At 46.5% G+C, this 24240-nt stretch overlaps 1 protein-coding gene across 1 annotated transcript in view; it reads right to left on the bottom strand.

Annotated features, from left to right (window-relative positions):
- LOC137335134 (protein CBFA2T1-like) overlaps positions 1–24240 on the bottom strand; it is a 107210-nt gene that overhangs the window by 25073 nt on the left and 57897 nt on the right. The window contains exons 2-5 of the mRNA XM_068000260.1: positions 13582–13725; positions 11106–11335; positions 7252–7341; positions 1347–1525 (exon numbers count right to left, since the gene is read on the bottom strand). Coding sequence (XP_067856361.1) covers positions 1347–1525; positions 7252–7341; positions 11106–11335; positions 13582–13725 — 643 coding nt within the window. The remainder of the gene's footprint in view (positions 1–1346; positions 1526–7251; positions 7342–11105; positions 11336–13581; positions 13726–24240) is intronic.

The raw sequence follows: 24240 nt of genomic DNA, 5'->3' as shown, positions 1-24240 counted from the left end.
TTCCCTTTTGAAAGTTACTGTTGAATCTGCTTCCACCGCCCTTTCAGGCAGTTCATTCCAGGTCATAACTACTCGCTGCGTAAAATGATTTCTCCTCATCTCCCCTCTGGTTCTTTTTGCCAATCATCTTAAATCTGTTTCCTCTGGTTACCCACCCACCCGCCAGTAGAAACAGTTTCTCCTTATCTACTCTATCAAAACCCTTTATAAGTTTGAACACTTCTTTTAAATCTCCCATTAACAGTCTCTGCTCTAAGGAGAACAATCCCAGCTTCTCCAGTCTCTCCACATCACTGACGTTCTTCATCCCTGGTATCATCCTGGTAAACCTCCTCTGCACCCTTTCCAAAACCTTGACATCCTTCCTAAAGTGTGGTGCCCAAAATTGGACACAATACTCTAGCTGAGGCCTAACCAGTAATTTATAAAGGTTTAGTATAACTTCCTTGCTTTTGTACTTTACATCTCTATTAATACAGCCAAGCATCCCGCATGCATTTTTAACAGCTTCATCAGGGCTTGATCACAAAATCTAGGCTGACATCCCAGTGCAGTACTGAGGGAGCACTGCACTGTCGGAGGTGCCGTCTTTTGGATGTGACGGTAAACCGAGGCCCCGTCTGCCCTCTCAGGTGGATGTAAAAGATCCCATGACACTATTTCGAAGAAGAGCAGGGGAGTTCTTCCCGGTGTCCTGGATAATATTTATCCCTCAACCAATATCACTAAAAAACAGATTATCTGATCATTATCACATTGGTGTTTGTGGGACCTTGCTGTGCGCAAATTGGTTGCTGTGTCACCTCCATTACAACAGTAACTACACTTGAAAAGTACTTTGTTGGCTGTAAAGTGCTTTGGAATGTCCTGAGATAGTGAAAGGGGTGATATTAATGCAAGTCCTTCTTTCTTTTTCAAGACTACATAACAAAATTGACGAGAAATGTTGGCACTATCACACAACCTATCTTACTGTTGCCCGATTCCCTGAGTAGCTGTGCCACATAAGAATATAAGAAATAGGAGCAGGAGTAGGCCATGTGGCCCCTCGAGTCTGCTCCGCCATTCAGTAAGATCATGCCTGATCTTTGACCTCAACTCCACTTTCCCGCCCGATCCCCATATCCCTTGATTTCCCCTAGAGTCCAAAAATCTATCCATCTCAGCCTTGAATATACTCAATGACACATGGGCCATTAGGCTAGGCTCACTGCACATTGCCCGCTTTTTCTTGTAAGCATCGCACTTAGTTCTTGTCACATTTTAGCCGTCACACTTCAGGATAACCTTTGACTCACTGGGAGCAGCTCCGCCACGGGAGATCTGCGAGCGTAAATCGGATTTACCTTTCTGGGCTGCTTCTCTTTCCATTTTCGTTGACCTCCAGCAGATCTGTTGAGTTGACGGGGGACGTGGCATTGGCGTTCAGCAGCAGGTGCTCGTGTTGTGCCAGGTACTGAGCTGGCGTTTGTTTCGCAGAGCGGGCACAGTGAAGTAGCTCCCGTTGTAGCAAGGGCAGGTTGGCCTGGTAAAACAAAAATCACATAGGACCTAATCACCATATCCAAATGTTACGCACTGATTCCATTTGGAACAACAACAACAACTCGCATTTATATAGCGCCTTTAACGTAGTAAAACGTCCCAAGGCGCTTCACAGAAGCGATTATCAAACAGAATTTGACATCAAGCCACATAAGGAGATATTAGGACAGGCGACCAAAAGCTTGGCCAAAGAGGTAGGTTTTAAGGTGCGACTTCAAGGAGAGACAGGCGGAGAGGTCAAGGGAGGGAATTCCAGAGCTTAGGGCGTAGACAGCTGAAGGCACGGCCGTCAATGGCGGAGCGATTAAAATCTGACATAAACAAGAGGCCAGAATTGGAGGAGCTCAGAGATCTCGGAGGGCTGTAGGGCTGGAGGAGATTACAGAGATAGGGAGGGGCGAGGCCATGGAGGGATTTGAAAACAAGGATGAGAATTTTAAAATCGAGGCGTTGCCGGACCGGGAGCCAATGTAGGTCAGCGAGCACAGGTCAATGTAAATCTAATGAGTAACCACCAAATTTCAACTCAGAGGACAGCAACATGTCTCGAGAAACACTGAAGAAAAAAAAAAGCGGGAGGGCGATTTAAATTATTTTCTCCCACCATATTTTCACATTTCCTCACGCCATATCCCAATCACACAGAACTTGGCCAATATACGGGGTACAGTTATGTCACTGAACAAGTAATCCAGTGGCCTGGACTAATGATTCAAATCCTACCATGGCAGTTTCAGAGTCTGAGTCCATGATGCTGTCAGATTGTCGTTAAAAACCCAACTGGTTTACTAATGTCCCTTAGGGAAAGGAAACCTGCCGTCCTTACCAGGTCTGGGCCTATCTGTGACTCCAGTCCCACACCAACATGGTTGACTCTTAACAGCCCTCTGAAGTGGCCTAGCAAGGAACTCAGTCATATCAAACTGCGACCGGTGGTTGAAGAAGAAAGCCCACCGCCACTTTCTCAAGGGTATTTAGGGACGGGCAATAAATGCCAGCAATGCCCACATCCCGAGAATGAATAAACAAAAAATAAATCCCAATCCCTGTTTAAGAGGGCAAGTATGGTCTGTGAGAATTCCCAGAGGCCTGAGAGCAGACCATACTTCTGGGAATCTTATTATATATATATATATATATATATATATATATATTATATATACACATATATATATATTCAGTTCCACATTATTATTAAATAACAACTGTGCCTGAAGGAACAAGGAGGGAGACTTCCTCTGTAACTTGGTCTCGCAAAATCTTAAATGTGTTTCTTTTTCAAAAGATCACAAGAACATGAAAAATGAGGAAGGCCTTTCATCTTGATTCACACATCCAAGTAACCCTAATGTCCGTCTATTGCAGCATCCAATTGTGTTTTAAGTGATCCCTGCGTTTTTGCCTCTACCACTGTATTTGGAAATCCATTCAATGTACTGATCACTCTCTACGTGAATAGCTTCCTGCTATCACTCCCGGATTTATCGTTTACTGGTTTGAACCGCTGTCACCTTGTCCTACTCTCGCAATTTAATTTAGAGTAGTGTTCCTGATTTACCTATCTTGTCTATCTCTGGAAAATCACTTCTCAGATTCTCCTCCTTTAAAATGGTTCATGATTTTGGAACTTACAACACACAGAGGAAATCTTCCAGCAATGATATTCCCAATCAGCAGAGTTACAATCCCAGGGGGAATGGGTCCTTTAATTACTAACTGCGGCCTTTTCTTGCAAAACGTCTGATTAGATGAAGCAGAAGGGGACAGGCCAGGGGATGCTTCACTCATGCCTCTTACAATGTGCTTTGCCACATTATCCAACAACACTGAACTCTTGCTACAAGTCAGCCAATATGATAGCGCCAGTAATATTTTTTTTGGATAACAGCCTGTACCTTCAAGGGCAGCCAGAGAAAATGAAGGATCTGGCTCAGAGTGTCTGAGATGATGGGGAAATCTGAAACACTAATACACGCCCAGTAACAAACTAATTGAGTGTGGTAACGTGCAATAAAAATAACTTTGCTTCCTAGGCAACGGGGATCCAGTTCCCACCGTTGCCTCATTAGGGAGATTCGGACTGGGTTACATAGAATGTACACTGCGGGAACAGGCCATTCGGCCCAAATGGTCTGTGCCGGTGTTTATGCCTCCTCCCTCCCTACTTCATCTAACCCCATCAACATATCCTTCTATTCCTTTCTCCCTCATGTGTTTATCTAGCTTCCCCTTAAATGCATCTATGCTATTCGCCTCAACTACTCTTCATGGTAGCGAGTTCCACATTCTAACCACTCTCTGGGTAAAGAAGTTTCTCCCGAATTCCCTGTTGGTTAATTCAGTTTACTCAAGCGACTCCCATTGCACAGTTCAATCCCATGCTGCCACATGGCGACATCCCTAGGGTTTTACCTCCAGGCTCCATTGAGTTAACTGAGCTCAGCAGGGATGCTAGCACTGGCATCGACACCCCCGGACCAGAGAGAGGGGTTAAAAACAAACCGGGCTCTCTGCCACAGATCACTACCCAACGGCCCTCCGGAAATTGCGCGTGTGGGGATTCCGGGTGAGGACGGGGTTGGGCTGAGCTGTGATGCCCCCCTTAGCTGAACAGTCTGCTGATGCTCGCTCTCCAGAAGAGCAATTTGGTAGTGTCCACGGAATTATACCTCACTATGAATCACCAACCTTCAGGACAGGAGAGGATTAAAAACCAAAAAATGTTTACACATTCAGAAAACACAGCTGTAAATGGATTCAGCAAAGGAATGCATTCTATCAGCAGTTAACCTCAGTGCTATCAACCTCGGTGTCAAGTGTTGTTTGATAACGCACCTGTGAAGCACCTTGGGGCGTTTTACGTTAAAGGCGCTATATAAATGCAAGTTGTTGTTGTTGTATATAAATAACAAACATTATCTGGAGAATTGCCAGGACAATACTATCCCTTAAAGTTTTTCTTAGGGGTGATGGAAGTAGACGGTGTGGAGAACAGGGAGGGGAGGAATAAAGGACACTATAAACTAGTGTCCATTAAATTCCTGGCAGTACAAAAACTCCAAAGTATCCTGACTTGCCTGCAATTGTAACTTGGTTGGCGCAGCATTTTACAAACCAGATCCCTCCCCGAAAGCGTCCCTTTTGACTAAGTTTATCTCCCAGAGACGAGGGGAGACTGGAAAAAAAACAAGTCATTTGCAAACTTTGCTCAAAATTCTATTTTAACAGCCAGACGCACAGTTAGATATTATGCAAATAACTGCACTCCAGCGAATTTTCCTTTCTCCTTGGTGAAATCAAAGACAATTAAAGCTGGGTAATGTCGATGGGAATGGGCTGCGCAGTCTTACTGGTGCTAATGTCAGCGGTGGACCCAGTAATTGAAATGGTTTCCATTATCTTTGCAGTGAGCAATTTGACATACTACAGATTGGAATGGGAGTCGGAGGGTTACATTAACGTAATGAAAGGCAGGCTCAAGTGCAGGCAGTTACAGCTGCTCCCTCATTGAGGATTCAGCTCAAATATCCAAACACATATGGTCCCTGTCATTTACTCTTCCTCGGAGGGCGGATGCTATAGTTTCGAGCGGAAAAAAAAAATAAAAATTTCTCCCGTTCGAATGATTGCCACTAAGTGATATGGTGCCCATATGGTGTGCGATACTTTCATAAAGAGTTTGGAGCATGGTTTCACACTCATGCTCTGCAACAGACACACACACACACCCCCACACCCACACCCACCCCCCCTCCTCCCCTTCCCCCACCTTGGGAGAGCAGCTTCCACGATAAACATCACTCAGTCAAGATGGCATTGAAGAGGTAGATTGCAATAATTTTTTTTAAAAGGCCCCCCCCCCTCCCCTTAATAAAAATTAAGACACTCAAAGAAGAAAGAAAGAAGATAAAATTTTAAAAAGCAGAAAGTGGTGGAAATATCCAGAAGCGTCTGACAAGAGATTAACATTTTGAACCGATGATGGCTTTCTAACTAGAACGCTCCCTTGTCCGACACTGACAGACTCGTTATGTATTTTCACCATTTTCTGTACATATTAAGAAATGTAAGAGTTAAGACTGGTGATTTACAGCAGGAAAGTATCGTTAGCATGCAGTTAGTTCTATTTTCATTTCTAGAAGCAATAACTTACTGCCTCCCTGCGGTTTGTTGCTGAGACATACAATGGAGACTTCTCTCAATTGTCATTATTACAGGCTTACAGAGGAGGAGCATTCCACTGAATGGCCATGTAATCCTGAATGTTACAAACCACTTAGCCCTCCCATGTTCCTGTCTTTTATGCTTTCAAACTGACGGACGGAGACAACCTCAGAAAGAGATATTTTGCGTGGAAACTTCTTTCGAGCGATGGCATGAAGACGTTGTGGGGAAGGTGGCTAGAGGCAACACACTCAATTCATGTCCTTGGAGGGAGGAATCTACACAAGATGCCTGCTCCCACCTTGCCTCTGACCAACAATGTGAATGCCCAAAGCACAGCAACAAGGGAGTACTGAGTATCAAGCAAGTACTGAGTAACAAAGGAGTAAGGAGCAACAAGGGAGAACTGAGTAACACAAGGGAGAATTGAGTAACAAGCAAGTACTGAGTAACAAGGGAGTACTGAGTAACAAGGGAGAACTGAGTAACAAGGGAGAACTGAGTAACAAGGGAGAACTGAGTAACAAGGGAGAACTGAGTAACAAGGGAGAACTGAGTAACAAGGGAGAACTGAGTAACAAGGGAGAACTGAGTAACAAGGGAGAACTGAGTAACAAGGGAGAACTGAGTAACACAAGGAAGTACTGAGTAACACAAGGAAGTACTGAGTAACACAAGGAAGTACTGAGTAATACAAGGGAGAATTGAGTAACAAGTGAGTACTGATTAACAAGCGAGTACTGAGTAACAAGGGAGTACTGAGTAACAAGGGAGTACTGAGATACCAGTAAGTGCTATTTCTCCCTGTAAAATTTATGTGGCAATTCCGTAGAGGTCAAAGTCTCTTTAATAGAAAAGCCCCCTTCTCCAATAGATACCAAAGATGGGAAATTACCTCAACGTAGGGTTGCCAATCCTCCAGCAATGTCCTGGAGTCTTGAGGAATTAAAGATTAAGCTCCCGGGAGAAAAATCAAAGGGGCATTAAAAAAATTGTGTTTCTTAAATTTTATTTGAACACTTTAATTTATTAGTTATAAAGATATTGGAGATGGGTAAAAAAAAAGTGCTTGACTGACAGTCAACAATCATCCAATCAGGTAACAAAGAGTCTGTTTGCTTTCCAACTGGCCGTGGGAAGGCAGTGCACAGTGAGGATGGACGTGTCAGGAGACCAATGGCCAGACACGGGCATGGGGCAGTTGGAGGCAGGAGGTCCTGTGATGAAACCTCCCGTAATACGTCCAGAGTTGGTTTCCCTACCTCAGGAACGAACATGCTAGCTACCTTTGCATGAGTAATCCCTCATGGTAGAAAATAATCTTTTTATGATCAAGGCCAAAGTGTCAAATCTAGGGTATCCAGTTCGGGGATGGTGAGTTGGGGGATGGTGAGTTGGGGGATGGCCATGGAGTGCATCAAGGTGCTTGTATTGAGTGAAAGATGCTAACTGCCATGTTGGATTCCCCGTTCCCACCCCTGCCCCCAAAAATTGGGCTCTCACAAGACAATACGTTCTTTAAACAGGAGGAGACTGCATTACCTTTAGAAATGGAATTACAAAGGGCCGCAGTGGGAAGTTTGTTGCCTCTTGCAGCTTGGAGTGAAACTCTTCAATGGTCACAGTTGAGTTCTAGAAGCGTAAGTAAGAAAAAAAAGGTCAGATGGATGTCTGTAGTGAAGCCATATCCTGAGGTCAGGGGGTTCATCTTTTGGTGCAATGCCTCAATATCACTACTCCCTGGAAGGACAGTTTTAGGACCAGTGTCATCAAGAACTGGCCTTAGTTGACCTGAACTCTTGGGATTACGATCAGTCAGATAATAGGAGGTACCTGCCAAATCACCCCTCTGACTGGACTGGATTCAAACTTACAAAAAGCCACCATAACCACCCCAGTTACTGTTTTGATAAAGTCTCTGCACAATGTTTATTGGGAACTATTTTTAATAAAGAAATAAAGAATTGGGGTGTTGCGTAATATCTCCACCATGAAAGGAGCCATATCCAGTGAACGTAATGCACCAACCCAAGCTACTTCCTAATATCATTGACCACACTGAAATCCCTGATTAGCGAGAAGACCGATTCACTAGCTTAAGAACCGATTTTCTAGCGTAAAAGTAATGAGAAACACATCGAGTCTTGGCAGGTTCATTTATATTTAGTTTGAATAATGACGAACTGGTCAACAAATCGTGAGAACTATTAGTCACAAAAAACCTTGCTTGTGTTAACATAGGGGTAGACACTGGTTGACTGCTTTTCTGGCTGCATCTGTTCCCCAGACATTAGAAAATTCCAGGGTCATTATTTCTAGATTAGTTAAAAGATTCATTCAACCAAAGGAACCACATCGAAATCGGTTGGAACAATAATCCTGTCGTGTTTAAATCAACTAGATTTAACCCAATTGATCGAAAACCTGATACTGACTTGGTGTAAATAGGTTTAATGAGAGGATAGTCTATGTCAAGCCTTGCTTGACAATATATTAAAATCTAATGATGATCAATGTGGCTATGATTGTCAAAGTATCCAATGCATCTAGAAGCATCTAGTGAAGCACATGCAGGGTTACCATTGACATACTGCTCCAACGTAAAAACAGATGTATTTGTCATACCTTCATGTAACTTTCTAGGTGGGTGAGATACAAGGCGGCTCTCTCACAAACACAGTAAACAGGACAAAATCTTACTCTGTTTGCATTGTAGTAAAATGCATCCTTTTACAGCCAGCATTTTGGGGTAGAAATTGGTATGTGTTGCACCCGTTTATCGGGCATAAAACAGGCATGAAGTATACCGATTTAGCAGTGGGACGCCAATCTGTGCAGGCGTTGGTCCCATTGCTAAATTTGTAGGGCCCATTTTTTAGGCATCCTGGCAGAGGGATTCGGGGGTTCAGGGTCACAAGACATTAAAAGCAGCACCTCAAGTGGATAAGGCCATAAAATAAGCTAAGAATAAGCTAAAATAAAATAATGGAAAGAGGTACAGATTATAAAAGTCTAGGCGTAATGGTGAATCTATGTTACCCCTTAGTAAAACCACAGTTGGAGTAGTGAGTGCAGTGTTGGGCTTCACACTACAGAAAGCAATAGAGAGGGCACAGTGCAGTCTGAATGCTGTCTGAATGAGAAAATACAAATACAGAGAAAGACTCAACAAATTGGAGCTATTTTGGTTTGAACAGAGGAGATCACGGGGGGATTTGATAGAGGTGTTTACGATTATGAAGGGATGGGACAGAATGCACAGAAACAGACTGTTTCCAGTAGCTGAGGCGTCTAGAACAAGGAGACATAGATACAAGATTAAATGTAAGGGATTTAGGACAAACCCTTTTACACAGAGGGTTGTGACGCTGTGGAATGTACTACTGGAATTAGTGATTGAAGCAGATACCGTGGGCCAGAATTTACTGTCAAAATAACAGTGAGGTTAACAGCGCACAGCTTTAAGCGAGGGCAGATGCGTGGCTAAATGCGAAAATCCGGATGTTGCTGTCCGAGATGCGCTGCCCCTCCATCAGCTTCCCAAAAACGGCATCTCACTGACTGACTCACCATTGAAATGCATTGAACGGCGTGAAGTTGCTGTATTTGTGTGGTAGATGTGAACTAAACGCGCCACAGAAAGTAAGGGCTTGTCCACTTCAGTCTAAGTACCCTTTTTATCGGTGTGATAAGTGATAATTACTGCCAAACAACCTCTCTGGCACTGAAAATTAACTTTTACAAGCGTGGAGCCTCATTCCTTCAGCTTTTAATTGTTGGAGATTTTTTTTTTAAAATGTAAATCGTTTTATTTTTAAACTTTTCCTTCTGTCTCTTTTATCTCTGTCTTTTAATCCAATCTTTCTTCCGCTCTCTTTATTTCACTTTCTGTACCTCATTTGGATTCACTATTCTGACTTACACTTCCTGGTTCAGACTCTGCGTCGTTCATTAACGATTCTTCAATCTGATTGCTTAAGGAGACACACAGTCGCTCGTCCTGTTCACACAGGTCCCAGATGCCCTGTAGAGGGGGCCGCGCCGTTTGGATCTCTAACTTACAGTAACTCCCGGCGCAAAAGCTCATGGAAAGCCTAGGGGCAAGGGCAAGTCTAACGAGCGGCGAGCCCCGTTCATTCACCGGCTACAGTAAATTCTGGCCCGATGTCAACATTTAAGAGTAGTTTAGATAGTCGGTTGAAGGAAAGGGAAATAAAGGGATATCGGATTCGAACTGCTGCTTGTGTGGAGCGTGAACAGCAAGTTGAACGACCTGTTTCAATGATGTAGTTTTTATAACTCCACACAAAGCTGTTTCTTTTTAACTGGAACCATTGCAAAAAGCAGGGGAACAAATTCAGATTTCAGTCATCGGATTCCACCTTTCAAGTTAGGATCAGATCAGCCATGATCTTAATGAATGGCGGAGCAGGCTCGAAAGGCCGATTGGCCTACTCCTGCTCCTATTTCTTATGTTCTTATGTTAACTTTTCGGCCTGAGCCCAGCACAGGTGCTTATTTTTTTTGTTAGGCAAGGCTATTAAGGTGTTATGGAACCAAGGTGGGTAGATGGAGTTAAGATACAGATCAGCCATGATCTAATTGAACAGGCTCGAGGGGTTGAATGACCATAATAAGACCATAAGAGATAGGAGCAGGAGCAGGCCATTCGGCCCCTCGAGCCTGCTCCGCCATTTAATGAGATCACGGCTGATCTGATTTTTACCTCAACTCCACTTTCCCACCTTTTCCCCATATCCTTTGACTCCCTCGCTGATCAAAAATTTGTCTAACTCAGCCTTGAATGTATTCAATGACTCAGCCTCCGCAGCTTTTTGGGGTAAAGAATTCCAAAGATTCACAACCCTCTGGGAGAAGAAATTCCTCCTCATTTCCATCTTAAACAGGCGACCCCTTATTCTGAGACTATGCCCCCTTGTTTTAGATTCCCCCATGAGGGGTAACATCCTCTCAGCATCTACCCTATCGAGTCCCCTCAGAATCTTGTATGTTTCAATAAGATCTCCTCTCATTCTTCTAAACTCCAATGAGTATAGACCCAACCTGTTCAATCTTTCCTCACAAGACAACCCTTCCATACCCAGGATCAACTTAGTGAACCTTCTGTGAACTGCCTCCAATGCAAGTATGTCCTTCCTTAAATAAGGGCACCAGAACTAGACGCAGTACTCCAGGTGTGGTCTCACCGGCACCCTGTACAGTTGCAGCATGACTTCCCTGCTTTTATACTCCATCCGCCTAGAAATAAGGGCCAATATTCCGTTTGCCTTCCGGATTACCTGCTGCACCTGTATGTTGGCGGCTTTACTCCTGTTCCGATTGCTTCTTTCCAATTACCCCCCCTCACCCCACTTTCCCAAACGGGTCTTACTCACCACCAGCGCCAGCACGAGGCTCCGCACTCGCTCCCCGATCTCGGGCGAAATGTCATTGCCGAACTGCTGCAGGGTGGTGAGGAACCGCTTCAGCTTGCTGAGCTGGCGGGCGCCGCAGGTGGCGGGCAACTGCTGGCTGGCGAGCGAGGACGAGGGGCCGTTGCCGAATCGCTGCGGCGGGGACGGCACTCCGTTCAAGGCAGGCGGAGAGTGGTCGACGCCATTGGGCACTGCGGCAAGGAAAGAGAGAGAGAGAGAGAGAGAGAAAAAAACCTGTCAAGAGCCGCGAAGAAGAAAGCCATTTCCATTTGCGGCTTTCAGCTGAACCTTTTTCTCTTAAGAGAAAAGGGCAGCCCTGGGCACCTCCATTGGCTCACTGGGTAAAAGAAAGAACTTGCATTTATATAGCACTTTTCACAACCTCAGGACGTCCCAAAGCCCTTCCCAGCCAATGTAGTACTTTTTGAAGTGTAGTCACTGTTGTAATGTAAGAAACGCAGCAGCCAATTTTGCACACATTGCCTTGGCGCTGGGCAGGCCTCAGGCGCACGCCCGCCCCCTGGCTGCGCCGTGCGCCAGTATATCAGGGAGGGAACGGCAGCACAGCTGCAGGCTTCTCGGGCCTGTAGTCATGGTTCTGTCGCCATTGGGAATGGGGCCTACCGGCAGCTGCTAGAGAGTAATAGCCAGGAGGCCCCAAGTGTTTCAATTTATCCTGGGGTAGAGGAGGGCTGTGTGGTGAAGTAAAGATTTTCTACCTTATCTGCCACATCTCTGGCTTGTCCCCAAGACCCCCCCAAGACACTCTGGTCCACACGGGATTGTGCTGTTCCTCAGGCCCACTAGAGGCATTCATTGGGAAGCCCCAGGAAATCCTGGGTGGGGGGGTGAAAAAACTGACATAAAGTTCTCCACATATCCATCAACATATCCTTCCATTCCTTTCTCCCTCATGTATTTATCCAGCTTCCCCTTAAAAACATCTATGCTATTCACCTCAACCGCTCCATGTGGTAGCAAGTTCCACATTTTCACCACTCTCTGGGTAAAGAATTTAAATAGATAGGGCCGGTGGGTTAGAGGAGGGAGAAAAAATATTAGCCAGGGCTCCCACAATTGTCCTGTAGGCACCAGCACCTTGTGGACAAGGGATGAGGTTAAGCCCACTCATCCTCCCTGCTGACATTCACTGGCAGGCCTAGATTCAGGCCTAGGGGAAGAGAGATGATTTCAGGGATCCAGAAGTTAAGTTATGAGAGAGATAAAAATAATTTTGTACTGGTTTTCTTTTCAAAAGAGGATACTTTGAGGTGACCCGATTGAGGCTTTCAAGATTATTTGAAGGGAATTGGTAACATTGATCCAAGCAAATTGTTCACTATGACAAATGGCTGAAATATAAAACGGACAAGTTAGAGTTAGAAAGTTAGGAGGAAGAAATCAGGTGGAACCATTTTCACTAGGGTTGGCCTGGACTCTCCAGGAATTAAAGATTAATCTCCAGGACACTGGTGTGAGCAACACCTGGGAGACAAAATCATAGGGGCAATAAAAAAAATTGTATGTTGTTTTCCTTTCCTTTGAGCACTTTCATTTATTTGTTGTAAAACTATTGGAGATGGAAAAATTGGCTGCTTGACTGACAGTCAAGAATCATCCAGTTGAATAACAAAGAGCCTGTTCACTTTACACTTGGTATGGGAAGGCGGTGCATTGCAAGGATGGACACGCTGGGCGACCAATGGCGAAGCGATTGGAGGTGAGAGGTCATGTGATGAAACCTCCAGGAATATGTCCAACCAGAGTTGGCAACCCTAGTTTTCACCTGGGGATAGTAAAGGTTGGTGAATAGAATTCATTACCATAGAAGGTCAATGAAGTGGACAGTGTAAATGGGTTTAAGAGACAATTAATGCATTTCTAGAGCGAGAAGGGATTGAGGGATATGGTGAGAAGGTGAGAGGTGGAATTGATCTATGAAAATCCATAGGCTTGTTGAGTCCAATGACCTTTTACTGACAATTCTTACACTCCGGTGAAGAGAGATGATTTGAGTAAGGCAGTGAAGGGCCACCATTACCGTGGAACTATAGTAAATATCCGCAACACGGAAAAGGAGGGGGAGAAAACTGGAAAAAATAAAAACTGTTTATAAATCATTTGAGAGTTCTCCTTAACCAGGAAAACATCTACCTGGGAGTGAATGTTGAATCAGGTGGATTTTGCCAGGTTGGGTTTTAAATGTTGCCTTTTACAGAGACAAATTGAGATTACACAAAGGTTGCAAGTTTTGAAGATTCGCTCTTTCTGCTTTCCTGCACCCACCGTACCGCTGATTTGAACCTCCTCTCTCTTGTCGTGTGTTTAAAGCAAAGCACGCGCGGGTTACCAGTGCAACAGTAGACAGGATGCAACGATCCCGGAAAAGCCGTAAGGTAACGTTACCAATACGTTGGACGTTACAAATGAAACTTACGTGACGTCGGGGTAAAGGAGGTAGGCCGTGGTCCTCCTTGGTTCCCTGAGGGTGGTGGAGGCATGGTCGGTGGGGTAGACCTGGATTGTGCCTTCACATCCACTGGTGATCCTGGCATTGTGGATCGCTTCTTCTCTCCGGTGACTGTTCAAAAACACAAGGACAAAAGAGTTCTTAGAATGTCACTCCAGACTTCAACATCTTATATTAAAAGAGCGTGGAGACACCCAAGATCAGTTTGGTTCACCCCAACTGTATTTTTCTTCTTTTCTGTCGTTAATTCTCCCTTTCACTTCACCTGAAGGTGTTGCCCCCTTTGCTGGACTACTGCTCGATGGTACCAGCTGCACTCTTGATTCTTCACCCAAGTGGCCATTATTCACACGTGGGCCTCGAGTGACCGAAGGCTGCTTGACCACAGGAAGCATCAGAGCCCTCCTGATCCTGTCCTGGCCCGGCATCCACACACGTCCTGCGCGCGTCGCTGGATGACAATCAGGAGCAGCAGTCCTGGCTGACGTTCCCCTTTTCTGGGAGGCTGAGGCTCAGTGTTACGTCCTTACTGCTTTCCCAACTGAGGTTAACTAACTCAACACGGATCACCGACTGTACTTGGGGATTTTCTCAGCTGTATGTCTCAGACAAACAAAGCACGTGGATTTTGTGCTGAAATCCCACTCCAGAGACTTGAGCACAATTATCCAGGCTGACACTCCCAGTGCAGTACTGAGGGAGTGCTGCACTGTTGGAGGTGTTGTCTTTCGGATGAGACGTTAAACCGAGGCCCCCATATGCCCTCTCAGGTGGACGTAAAAGATCCCACGGAAACTATTTCGAAGAAGAGCAGGGGAGTTCTCCCCGGTGTCCTGGCCAATATTTATCCCTCAACCAACATCGCTAAAAAAATACAGATTATCTGGTCATTGCTGTTTGTGGGATCTTGCTGTGCGCAAATTGGCTGCCGCATTTCCTACATTACAACAACGGATACACTTCAAAAAAGTTCTTCATTGGCTGTAAAGGGCTTTGGGACATCGTGGAGTCGTGAAAGGCGCTATTTAAATGCAAATCTTTCTTTTTTATCAATGTGATAAACTATCCCAGAAAAGCCTTAAAGTAACATTACCATTACGTTGGACATTACAAATACTATCAACAAAACCTACGTGATGGAGGGGTAAAGGAGGAAGGTCGCGGTCCTCCTGGATTTCCTGAGAGTGGTGATGGAGGCATGCAGTTATCTCCTGGATAAACCTAGTGACCCGCTGGGTGAGCCTTGCCCTGTTTTAATAGGTATCTGGTAGTGGAACTGAGGTTTTACCTGAAGCAAGGTTCCAGTTTAATTCTGACGAGGACATTTGGGGACTGGGGAAAGAAGGATTCGCAGCAGGCGCTTACGGACAGGGCCGGAAGTAACATCATTTCGGGTTCGCTTGCTTTGATGGCTCAGTGTGCAAATGCACTGCTCAGTGTGGAACTGAGTCGTATGGACCAGGAAGGACCCAGGTTAGGTTCTGTGCTAACCTAGTTGATCCAAGCTGGAGCAGTGCTAGAGGTATTTATAGTTGGCCTCGGTAACCATTGTTTAGAGAAGCAAAATTTTGGCCAAAGTTTGCGCTCCTGAATGCTATCCCATCACCCCGGCCGGCCATTGGGCACGGCCAGGATTGGGCTGTGGTTGTGGTACCCCCTGAGATTGAATAGTCGGTCAACACACGCCATCGAGGCTCAAGCATAAAGCTTGGGCCATGGAAGCTGGAGCGAGGAAAGGGAAGGGAAGAGGCAAGGCGAGGTGAGGGGAGGAGAGGGGAGGGGAGAGGGTAAAGTAGAGGGGAGGGGAGAATGTAAAGGAGAGAGGAGGGAAGGGAAGGGGAGAGGGTAAAGAAGGGGAGAGGGGGAGAAGAGGAGAGGATAGGAGAGGGGTGGGGAGAGTAGGGAAGAGGAGAGGAGGGGAGAGGAAGGGGTGGAGGAGGGAAGAGGAGGGGGCAGGACAGGGTAGAGGAGAGGACAGGGTAGAGGAGGGGAGGGTAGAGAAGAGAGGAGGGGAGGGGTGAGGGGAGGAGAAGAGAGGAGAGGGGAGGAGAAGAGAGGAGAGGGGAGAGTTGAGGAGAGGAGGGGAGAGGAGGGGGTAGTGGAGGGGAGAGGAGGGGTAGGGGAGGGAAGAGGAGGGGATAGAGGGGAGGGGAGAGGGGAGGAGAGGAGAGGACAGGGTAGAGGAGAGAGGAGGGAAGGGGAGAGGGAAAATCAGTGAGAAGATAAAAGTCTGGGATTGTGTGCCTGTCAGGAATGTGATGTGCCATGTGTTTTGTGATCAAGTTTGCAATCAAGCCATCCCGAGATTAAGAAATAAATAGTTCCAGACAAATTCATTCTGACGAGGGTTTCAACAGATCACCACAAATACTTTCCCTGTTATAAACACTTCCTGTACTGGGAAAACAGCCACACCGAATTGTGTAGCAAGTGTGGACTAACCCTGCCTCCACCCCTACACCGCCCCCACCCCCCCAAACACATACAATTTATTTCCCCCTCTTGAAGACAGAGACTTATCCTGAGGTACGATTCCATGGGCAATGGCGGCCCACTGATGCCGCGTAAAACCTATGATTTTTCTCCCGGGTGCTGTTGGCAGCAGTGTCCTGGAGATTGAGCTTCAATTCCTGGAGACTCCAGGCCGATCCTGGTGGGTTGGGAACTCTATCACCACCCCTCAGGAATAGAATCCGGCCTGCGTGCCTCAGTACCACTCCAGGTAGTGCTCTTACCGACTGAGTCAGGTGGTGAGGAGGCCTTCAACTTGAACCATGCGCATTGTCTTCTTTCTTTCCGCTGGCACGGCAGCAATTTATTTACTATTTGCCGGTTATTTTAACGTCGTTAACTTCCAATGGTGGGGTGGGGGGGGAGCAGACTCTCTCGATCATCTGCCGTAACTTTGGCGGAAGATTGCCGGGGATCTTGGACAAAATTACAGCGGGCAATCGGGAGAATCCCCCACGGAAGCTCAACCACAAACCTTTGTGTGCACTTGCACTGCCACATTGCTCCTTATCACAAAGAATGTTTTTAAGGTTATAGAAGAGTACTCTGTACCTTTCTGGTCCCCATATTATAAAAAGGATAAAGAGGCACTGGAGAAGATTTACAAAGATGATAACAGAACTGGGGGGTTATAACTATCAGGAAAGACTGAACAGACTGGGGCTCTTTTCTCTAGAAAAAAGACTGAATCTTTAAGATTATGAAAGGGTTTGATAGGGTAGACGTAGAGAAGATGTTTCCACTTGTGGGGGAGACCAGAACTAGGGGCCATAAATATAAGATAGTCACTAATAAATCCAATAGGGAATTCGGGAGAAACCTCTTTACCCAGAGGGTGGTTAGAATGTGGAGCCAACACATGGAATAGTTGAGACGAATAACATAGATGCCTTTTAAGGGAAAGCTAGATAAACATGTGAGGGAGAAAGGAATAGAAGGGTATGCTGATAGGGTGAGATAAAGTAGAGTGGGAGGAGGCTCATGTGGAGCATAAACACCAGCATGGACCAGTTGGGCTCAATGGTCTGTTTCTGTGCTATACATTCCATGGAGTTAGGCCAGCCCATCATCTCAGTCAAATCCTTCCTCTTACAGCATCATTCAGTATCTCTAAATTTTGCAAATAACACAGGACAAGGCACTGACACAAATAAGTCTCAATCTGATGTTTTGTTCCTCAATCTGAATTGTTGATCTCCTGTCCTGTCTGGTTGACACGGGTTTGGAACAGTTTAGAACAAGAGAACAAAACGGTCACAAAACAGGTAAATAAACTGGTGGGAAGCAAGTGGTTTACGCTTCCAAATGTAATAAATTAAGTGGACTGGGGTTCCCCGTGAAACAGAAAACAAACCACGATGCGAGACTCTTCTGCTATTAAGTGGGAGGTACTGCATCACTATAGTGCAATCAACTCAAAAGACTGCACGAATTCTTGCAAAGTTACAAAAGGCTTGTGAACGAGGTTTGGAAATCATGATGTGGAGATGCCGGTGATGGACTGGGGTTGACAATTGTAAACAATTTTACAACACCAAGTTATAGTCCAGCAATTTTATTTTAAATTCACAAGCTTTCGGAGGCTTCCTCCTTCCTCAGGTAAATGAGGGGTTGTCAGAGTTTGCATGGGGGTTGGTAGAGTTTGTTCAGTACAGTGTGGATTCAATTCTTTGTGTCATGATCAAAGCCCTAATCATTTCCCTGCTGGAAGTGTATATACACGCGCACACACATACACATGCACGCACGGGCGCACGCACACACACACACACACACACACACACACACACACGCGCACTTTCCAGTGGATGTAGCTCAGAAAATGGAACCCTGGCTGATTTTCCCTCTCTACAGCCCATGAGGTGACCCAATGCCACCCTCACTGAGATCCAATAACTCACTGTGTACCAGGATTCAAAACTGGGACCCTGGGCCCACCTGGCACATGTTGCGTTTACCAACTGACTCATGGAGTCTGAGCAGGGCTACTCTTCTGCTCTTTCTGTGAGGGTCTGGTATATTGAGAGCTAGGCCGAGAAACGTAAGAGCGAACAAATTTTTTTTTAAAAAGCTCTGGTAAAGTTTCGTCACATTGAAAGAATAACTCCAGGATAAGTCTGTAACATACAGAAGCTGCGGCACTCCCCTTGTAACAATCAGCAAAATAAATCCCACTATCACCACTAGTCACATTATACATAACCATTGTGTATGAGATTGCATGGTTCTATTGGGGCCAGGACATAGGAACAGGGTAGGCGATTCAACCCCTCGAGCCCGTTCCTCCATTTAATGAGATCATGGCTGATCTGAACCTCAACTCCAATTACTCGCCTTTGCTCCATATCCCTTAATACTCTTACCCGACAAAAATCTATCAATCTCAGTTTTGAAATTTTCAATTGACCCTCAACAGCTTTTTGGGGAAGAGAGTCCCAGATTTCCACCACCCTTTGTGTGAAGAAGTGCTTCCTGACATCACCCCTGAACGGCCTAGCTCTAATTTTAAGATTATGCCCCCTTGTTCTGGACTACCCCCCGACCAGAGGAAATTGTTCATCGCTATCTGCCCTAACAAATCCTTTAATCATCTTAAACACCTCAATTTTATCACCCCTTAATCTTCTATACTCAAGGCAATACAAGCCAAGTCAATGCAACCTGGCCTCATAATTTAACCCTTTTAGCTTCAGTATCATTCTGGTGAATCTGCTCTGCACTCCCTCCAAGGCCAATATATCCTTCATGAGGTGACACTGAAGGGTAGATTTTTCGATCTGCGTTCACAGCAGACCAGGTACGTCTCTAGAGGCGAGGCCTCAAGAAATCTATCCCACCCTTCTTTTGCCCCACCATTGGCGGCCGTGCCTTCAGCCACCCATGCTCTGGAATTCCCTCCCTAAACCTTTCGGCCTCTCCACTTCCCCCTCCTCCTCAAAACCCAGCCCTATGACCAAGCTTTTGGTCACTCATTCCTTGGCTTGGCGTTCATTTTTGTCTGATTACCTCTCTCTGAAGTGCCTGGGGGTGATTCACTAGGTTAAAGGTGCTCTTTAAAACGCAAAGGAAGGATGAAAATCGGAAACAAAACAAAATATAAACCTTGGGATGAGGTACGGTTAGTGAGAAGTTTACGCTTCACTCTCCCGGTTTATGACATCATATCAACCCATCAAGCATTCTTGGCCCCTAATCCCACTAGGCTGACACTCTTACTGGAAAATTTAAGGTTGGCCATTTTGCCGCCAAAATTCTTTCACAGGAGAAGTAATGTCTGCCAAGAAGGGCCGATATCGGCACAATCTGGGAATGTGGCAGCCGCATGGCACAGACTGTGCCAGGAACTGTACTTCCCAATTAGCCGCATTGCCTTCCCAGACGTATAGGCCCCGATTTTAAATGGGGAAAGGTGGGGGGGGGGGTTCGGGTACACTACACGCAAGCCTTGAAGAGAGAGGTACACCCGGAGGAGTCTGGGGAGATGGAGGCCCGACCTATCTTAATGGGGTCATTACCATAACTTTCATCGGAGTCCTGCCCCAACCCGGCCAGATGCACTGCCTGTGATCGCAGTCAGGTAAGTCAATGGTGGGGAGGGGGTGAAGGTGAACAGAGGGTGGGGTGGGGGTGAGCCTGGGGCAAGGGAGGCCCAAGGCTTTCTTGTGAGGCCCGGAGGAGCAGTACGCCTCCTCCTGGCCCACTTAAAGAAACCTAAAATAACATTTTAAAACTTACCTGCGTCTTCTGCGTCCAACACTCCCCCCTACCCCCCCAACCCTCCTCTCGACAGTTCTGGCCTGACGGGAAACCTGTCACTGCTCTCCCCCACATCCCACTCAGGCCTCTGACTAAAATCGCAGATCGGGCCCCCGATGATCTGCATATTTAAAGAAGGTCCCTGCTGCCCTCCTCTGTGTATCCTGCTCGCCTGGTTAATATTCGGGCCCATCGGGAAGGCGGCGGGATCGGAAGGGGGTAAGTCGCTCCCCTCATTTTAACTGCACCGCTCCCCACCCCGGTCCAGATTCCGGCAGGTGGGGGGGGGGGGGGGGGGGAAGGGCGGGAGAGTTAAAATCGGGGCCTGTCCTTTGACATTCTATTACCCCATTCACTGTACCAACAAGAATAACAACTGCAGAAACACACATTGGGTAGGGTGGGAGACCGAATAGGTTAATCTATTGCAGAACTGTATGGCCTGTCCCTTCAAATGTAAAACTTTCAGATTTGAAAATATTAGTATAATGAGCTTATCCATCTTTAATGTACACCAGCTGGCGCCAACTGGAATGAGGACAATCATTTTTTTTTATTTTTTCCCTCCTCCCTCAGCCACAGAGCAGGAATATTGAAAATGTAGTTAATGCAGTTTAAATTTCTCTGCCGGTTTCCTTGGGCGTCTCTGAGGGCCATTCCTGTGATGGATGACAGCAATCTGCGAGGGCCTCATTACTTATTCCGTTTGTGGGCATCGCGTATGAAAACGCGGAAATTAGTTCAGGGAGTCCCCCGTCACAACCATCTCCTCGACTGACGGGGGGGGGGGAAGCTCGGGTTAAACCTTTTATCATATCGCCGCGGCAAGGCCGAAATCAGAATCGATAAAAGTGAGAGAGTTTCCTCCTCTGGCTCTCAATTAGAAGGTTGGGGACACGTTCCCCCCACCCAAAAAAAATAAATAAAACCAGCGAGAATGTGGAGCTTTATTGAACTTTAAAAAAAAAAACTTTTCAAGGTGAGGGACATTAGTGTGGAATGGAACTCTCTTCATGTTGGTTACTATAGGTACAGTAGTGTAGTGGTTACGTTACTGGACTAGTAATCCAGAGGCCTAGACTAATAAATCCAGCAAAATGTGAGTTCAAATCCCACCATAGCAACATAAGAATTTGAAATCAGTTAATGAATCAGGTAATAATTCATTGGTGGTTAAAGTGACTAGGAAGCTGTCAGATTGTCATTAAAAACCTAACTGGTTCAGTTAGGGAAAGGAGACCTGCTGTCCTTACCTGGTCTGGGCCTATATGTAACTCCAGTCCCATCTCAATGTGGTTGACTCTGAAGTGGCCCAGCAAGTCACTTGGTTATGTAAAACCAGCTCAAGGAGAAGTCCCACCTTCTCAGGGAATCTAGGGATGGGTAATAAATGGCAGTAACACCTATGTCCTGGGAATTAATTTTAAAAAACTCTTCAGAGATCTTTATGGGGTGCAAGGCAGGTGGAGAAGCCTAGTGGTTATAGTACGAGACTAGCAACCCCAGAGGTCAGGAGTTCAAATCCCACCATGGCAAGTTGTAAAACTGAATTCAATAAATCTGGCCATTTGTAGACTGGCACCAGATTTTTAAAAGTTGTTGCAAAAACCCTTCACTCAATGTCCTTCAGGGAAGGGAACCTGCCTGTCTACCAGGCCTACATGTGACTCCAGTCCCACACTATATGGTTAACTCTTAAATGCCCTCAGGGCGACTAGAGATGGGCGCTAAGTCCTGCCTTGTCCGTGTCACCCACATCCCAAGCACTAACAAATTAAAAAAACGCCCCTCGCCCGTACAACAGTTCTGACGATAGAAAGATGGACGTACAAATAGACCAAATCCTAACCATTAGTGACATCCCAAACTCACGCTGTAATATAACTCTTGGTTGGTCGCTAGTTGGCATGGTGATGAATTGTTTCATTTTTGCAAGGGGGAGGGGTAAAGAAAGACGATAACTAGTCCGACCTTCTGCCCCACACATGGGCACCTCTGGCCAATCCAGCCCACTAAACAGCACCATCAACACGAAGGGATCCGTGGCTCAGACCATTCCCGCACCATCTGAGAAGGGGTCGAGTCCGTGGATCCCTCTTTACGATCAGGACCAAATACTGCAATTCAATAAAACTTCACAAATTGGCTCTCGCTTGTGGCTGAGTGAGTAAATACACCAGGGGGAGTGAGCAATATGGAACAGAAAGAACCTAACTTCAATCACTGGTCTGTGCTGAGCACTTGGTCTCAAGCCGGGGGAAGCCGTAATGATATTACAAATGGTCGCAGTGCCCTTTAATGTGTTGCTTCCCCTCCCTGCACCGCACCCCCCCCTCCCTCACCCCAGGTTGTCTAGTCTGAGAACACTCACTGTCTAGACTCGTGGATGAAGGGCGACATCAGCAAGGGGCTGGAGAGCTATCCAAGTCTGTGCATGGACCGACGCACGCTGTTGTATAATTTCCCTGGGTGCCAGCAGCCATTCTTAAATGTGTGGAGCCTGCATGGTGTGTGTGTGTGTGTGTGTGTGTGTCAGTAAGCTAATTGACCATGGTGTGCATCACAACGAAGCCCAATTCTGTTCTCACTTGACGTCTGCACATGTACATTTTCCAGCGAGGGCCACTGAACAGTGATGATCAAAAGCAGTGGGGTTTTCTCCCCCCCCCCCGCCCCCTTTTCCCAGCCCAAGGATGCTGGAGTGCCCCAAGTTCTGGCCTGACCGGGGTCAGCTAAGGGGATCAAACCTGGGTCTCTCTGATTCCAAGCCACTTAGGCCCAAACCGGGCAGTGCCCTTCAGCAAATTGTTTTTCCTGAGGAAGGGGATGGTGCAGTGGTGCCAGGGCTCTGCCCTTTCACCACTAGAGCCTGGGTGTGAACCCGACCCAGACTAATCGGACCCTGTGCTCGCTGACCTCCGTGAGGGTCCTGAGTGAATCGGGCTCGAGCAGTAAATTCAGTCCGAGATGCCACATGGGAATAATATCCAGAAAACCCTCCGAGAGGCCGTGCAAAATGGCTACCTGGTCAGAAATGAGAAACTTTTGAGATGACACACACTCACAGACAGTCACAGACACAGACACAGACACAGACACTCGCTCTCAGACACTCTACACTCACTTACACTCACTCACACTCACGCCCTCAGAAACCCACACTCACACTCTCAGAAACCCACACTCACACTCTCAGAAACCCACACTCACACTCTCAGAAACCCACACTCACACTCTCAGAAACCCACACTCACACTCTCAGAAACCCACACTCACACTCTCAGAAACCCACACTCACACTCTCAGAAACCCACACTCACACTCTCAGAAACCCACACTCACACTCTCAGAAACCCACACTCACACTCTCAGAAACCCACACTCACACTCTCAGAAACCCACACTCACACTCTCAGAAACCCACACTCACACTCTCAGAAACCCACACTCACACTCTCAGAAACCCACACTCACACTCTCAGAAACCCACACTCACACTCTCAGAAACCCACACTCACACTCTCAGAAACCCACACTCACACTCTCAGAAACCCACACTCACACTCTCAGAAACCCACACTCACACTCTCAGAAACCCACACTCACACTCTCAGAAACCCACACTCACACTCTCAGAAACCCACACTCACACTCTCAGAAACCCACACTCACACTCTCAGAAACCCACACTCACACTCTCAGAAACCCACACTCACACTCTCAGAAACCCACACTCACACTCTCAGAAACCCACACTCACACTCTCAGACACTCACATTCACTCACAGGCGCTCACACACGCAGGCACTGACACGTAGGCGCTCACACTCACAGACACTCATAGACACACACTCACACCCTCTCACAGACACACACACACCCTCAGACACACTCACAGACACTCTCAGACACACACACTCACACTCTCAGATACTCATAGACACTCATACCCTCTCACAGACACACACACACACTCACAGACACTCACAGACACACTCACACGCATACACACACTCACTCACACACGCTCTCACCCATGCACGCACATGCAAACGCTCACACACGCTCACACACACACTCACACACACTCACACACACATGAATGCACACACATACTCACACATGCACAAAAAATGCAGCGACAAAAAGCACTGGCCTGAGAATTCACTGTCCAAAAACTAATCTTCGCTGGCTGTCTATAATCCCTTCCACACAATTGAATTTAAACCCCAGAGGGAGTTTCAGCTCCTGCACCACAGAGAGAAGCAGCAGGCATCTTAATCACCAGCGCCAGCTGTGACCACCACATTCCAACTGCTGGTTTTCTCGGAATTTCTTCACTATTTCATTACTGGCAGA

The sequence above is a fragment of the Heptranchias perlo genome, chromosome 19 (assembly GCF_035084215.1).
Source record: "Heptranchias perlo isolate sHepPer1 chromosome 19, sHepPer1.hap1, whole genome shotgun sequence".
Taxonomy (NCBI): domain Eukaryota; kingdom Metazoa; phylum Chordata; class Chondrichthyes; order Hexanchiformes; family Hexanchidae; genus Heptranchias; species Heptranchias perlo.
This window is presented reverse-complemented; position numbering and strand designations above follow the sequence as displayed.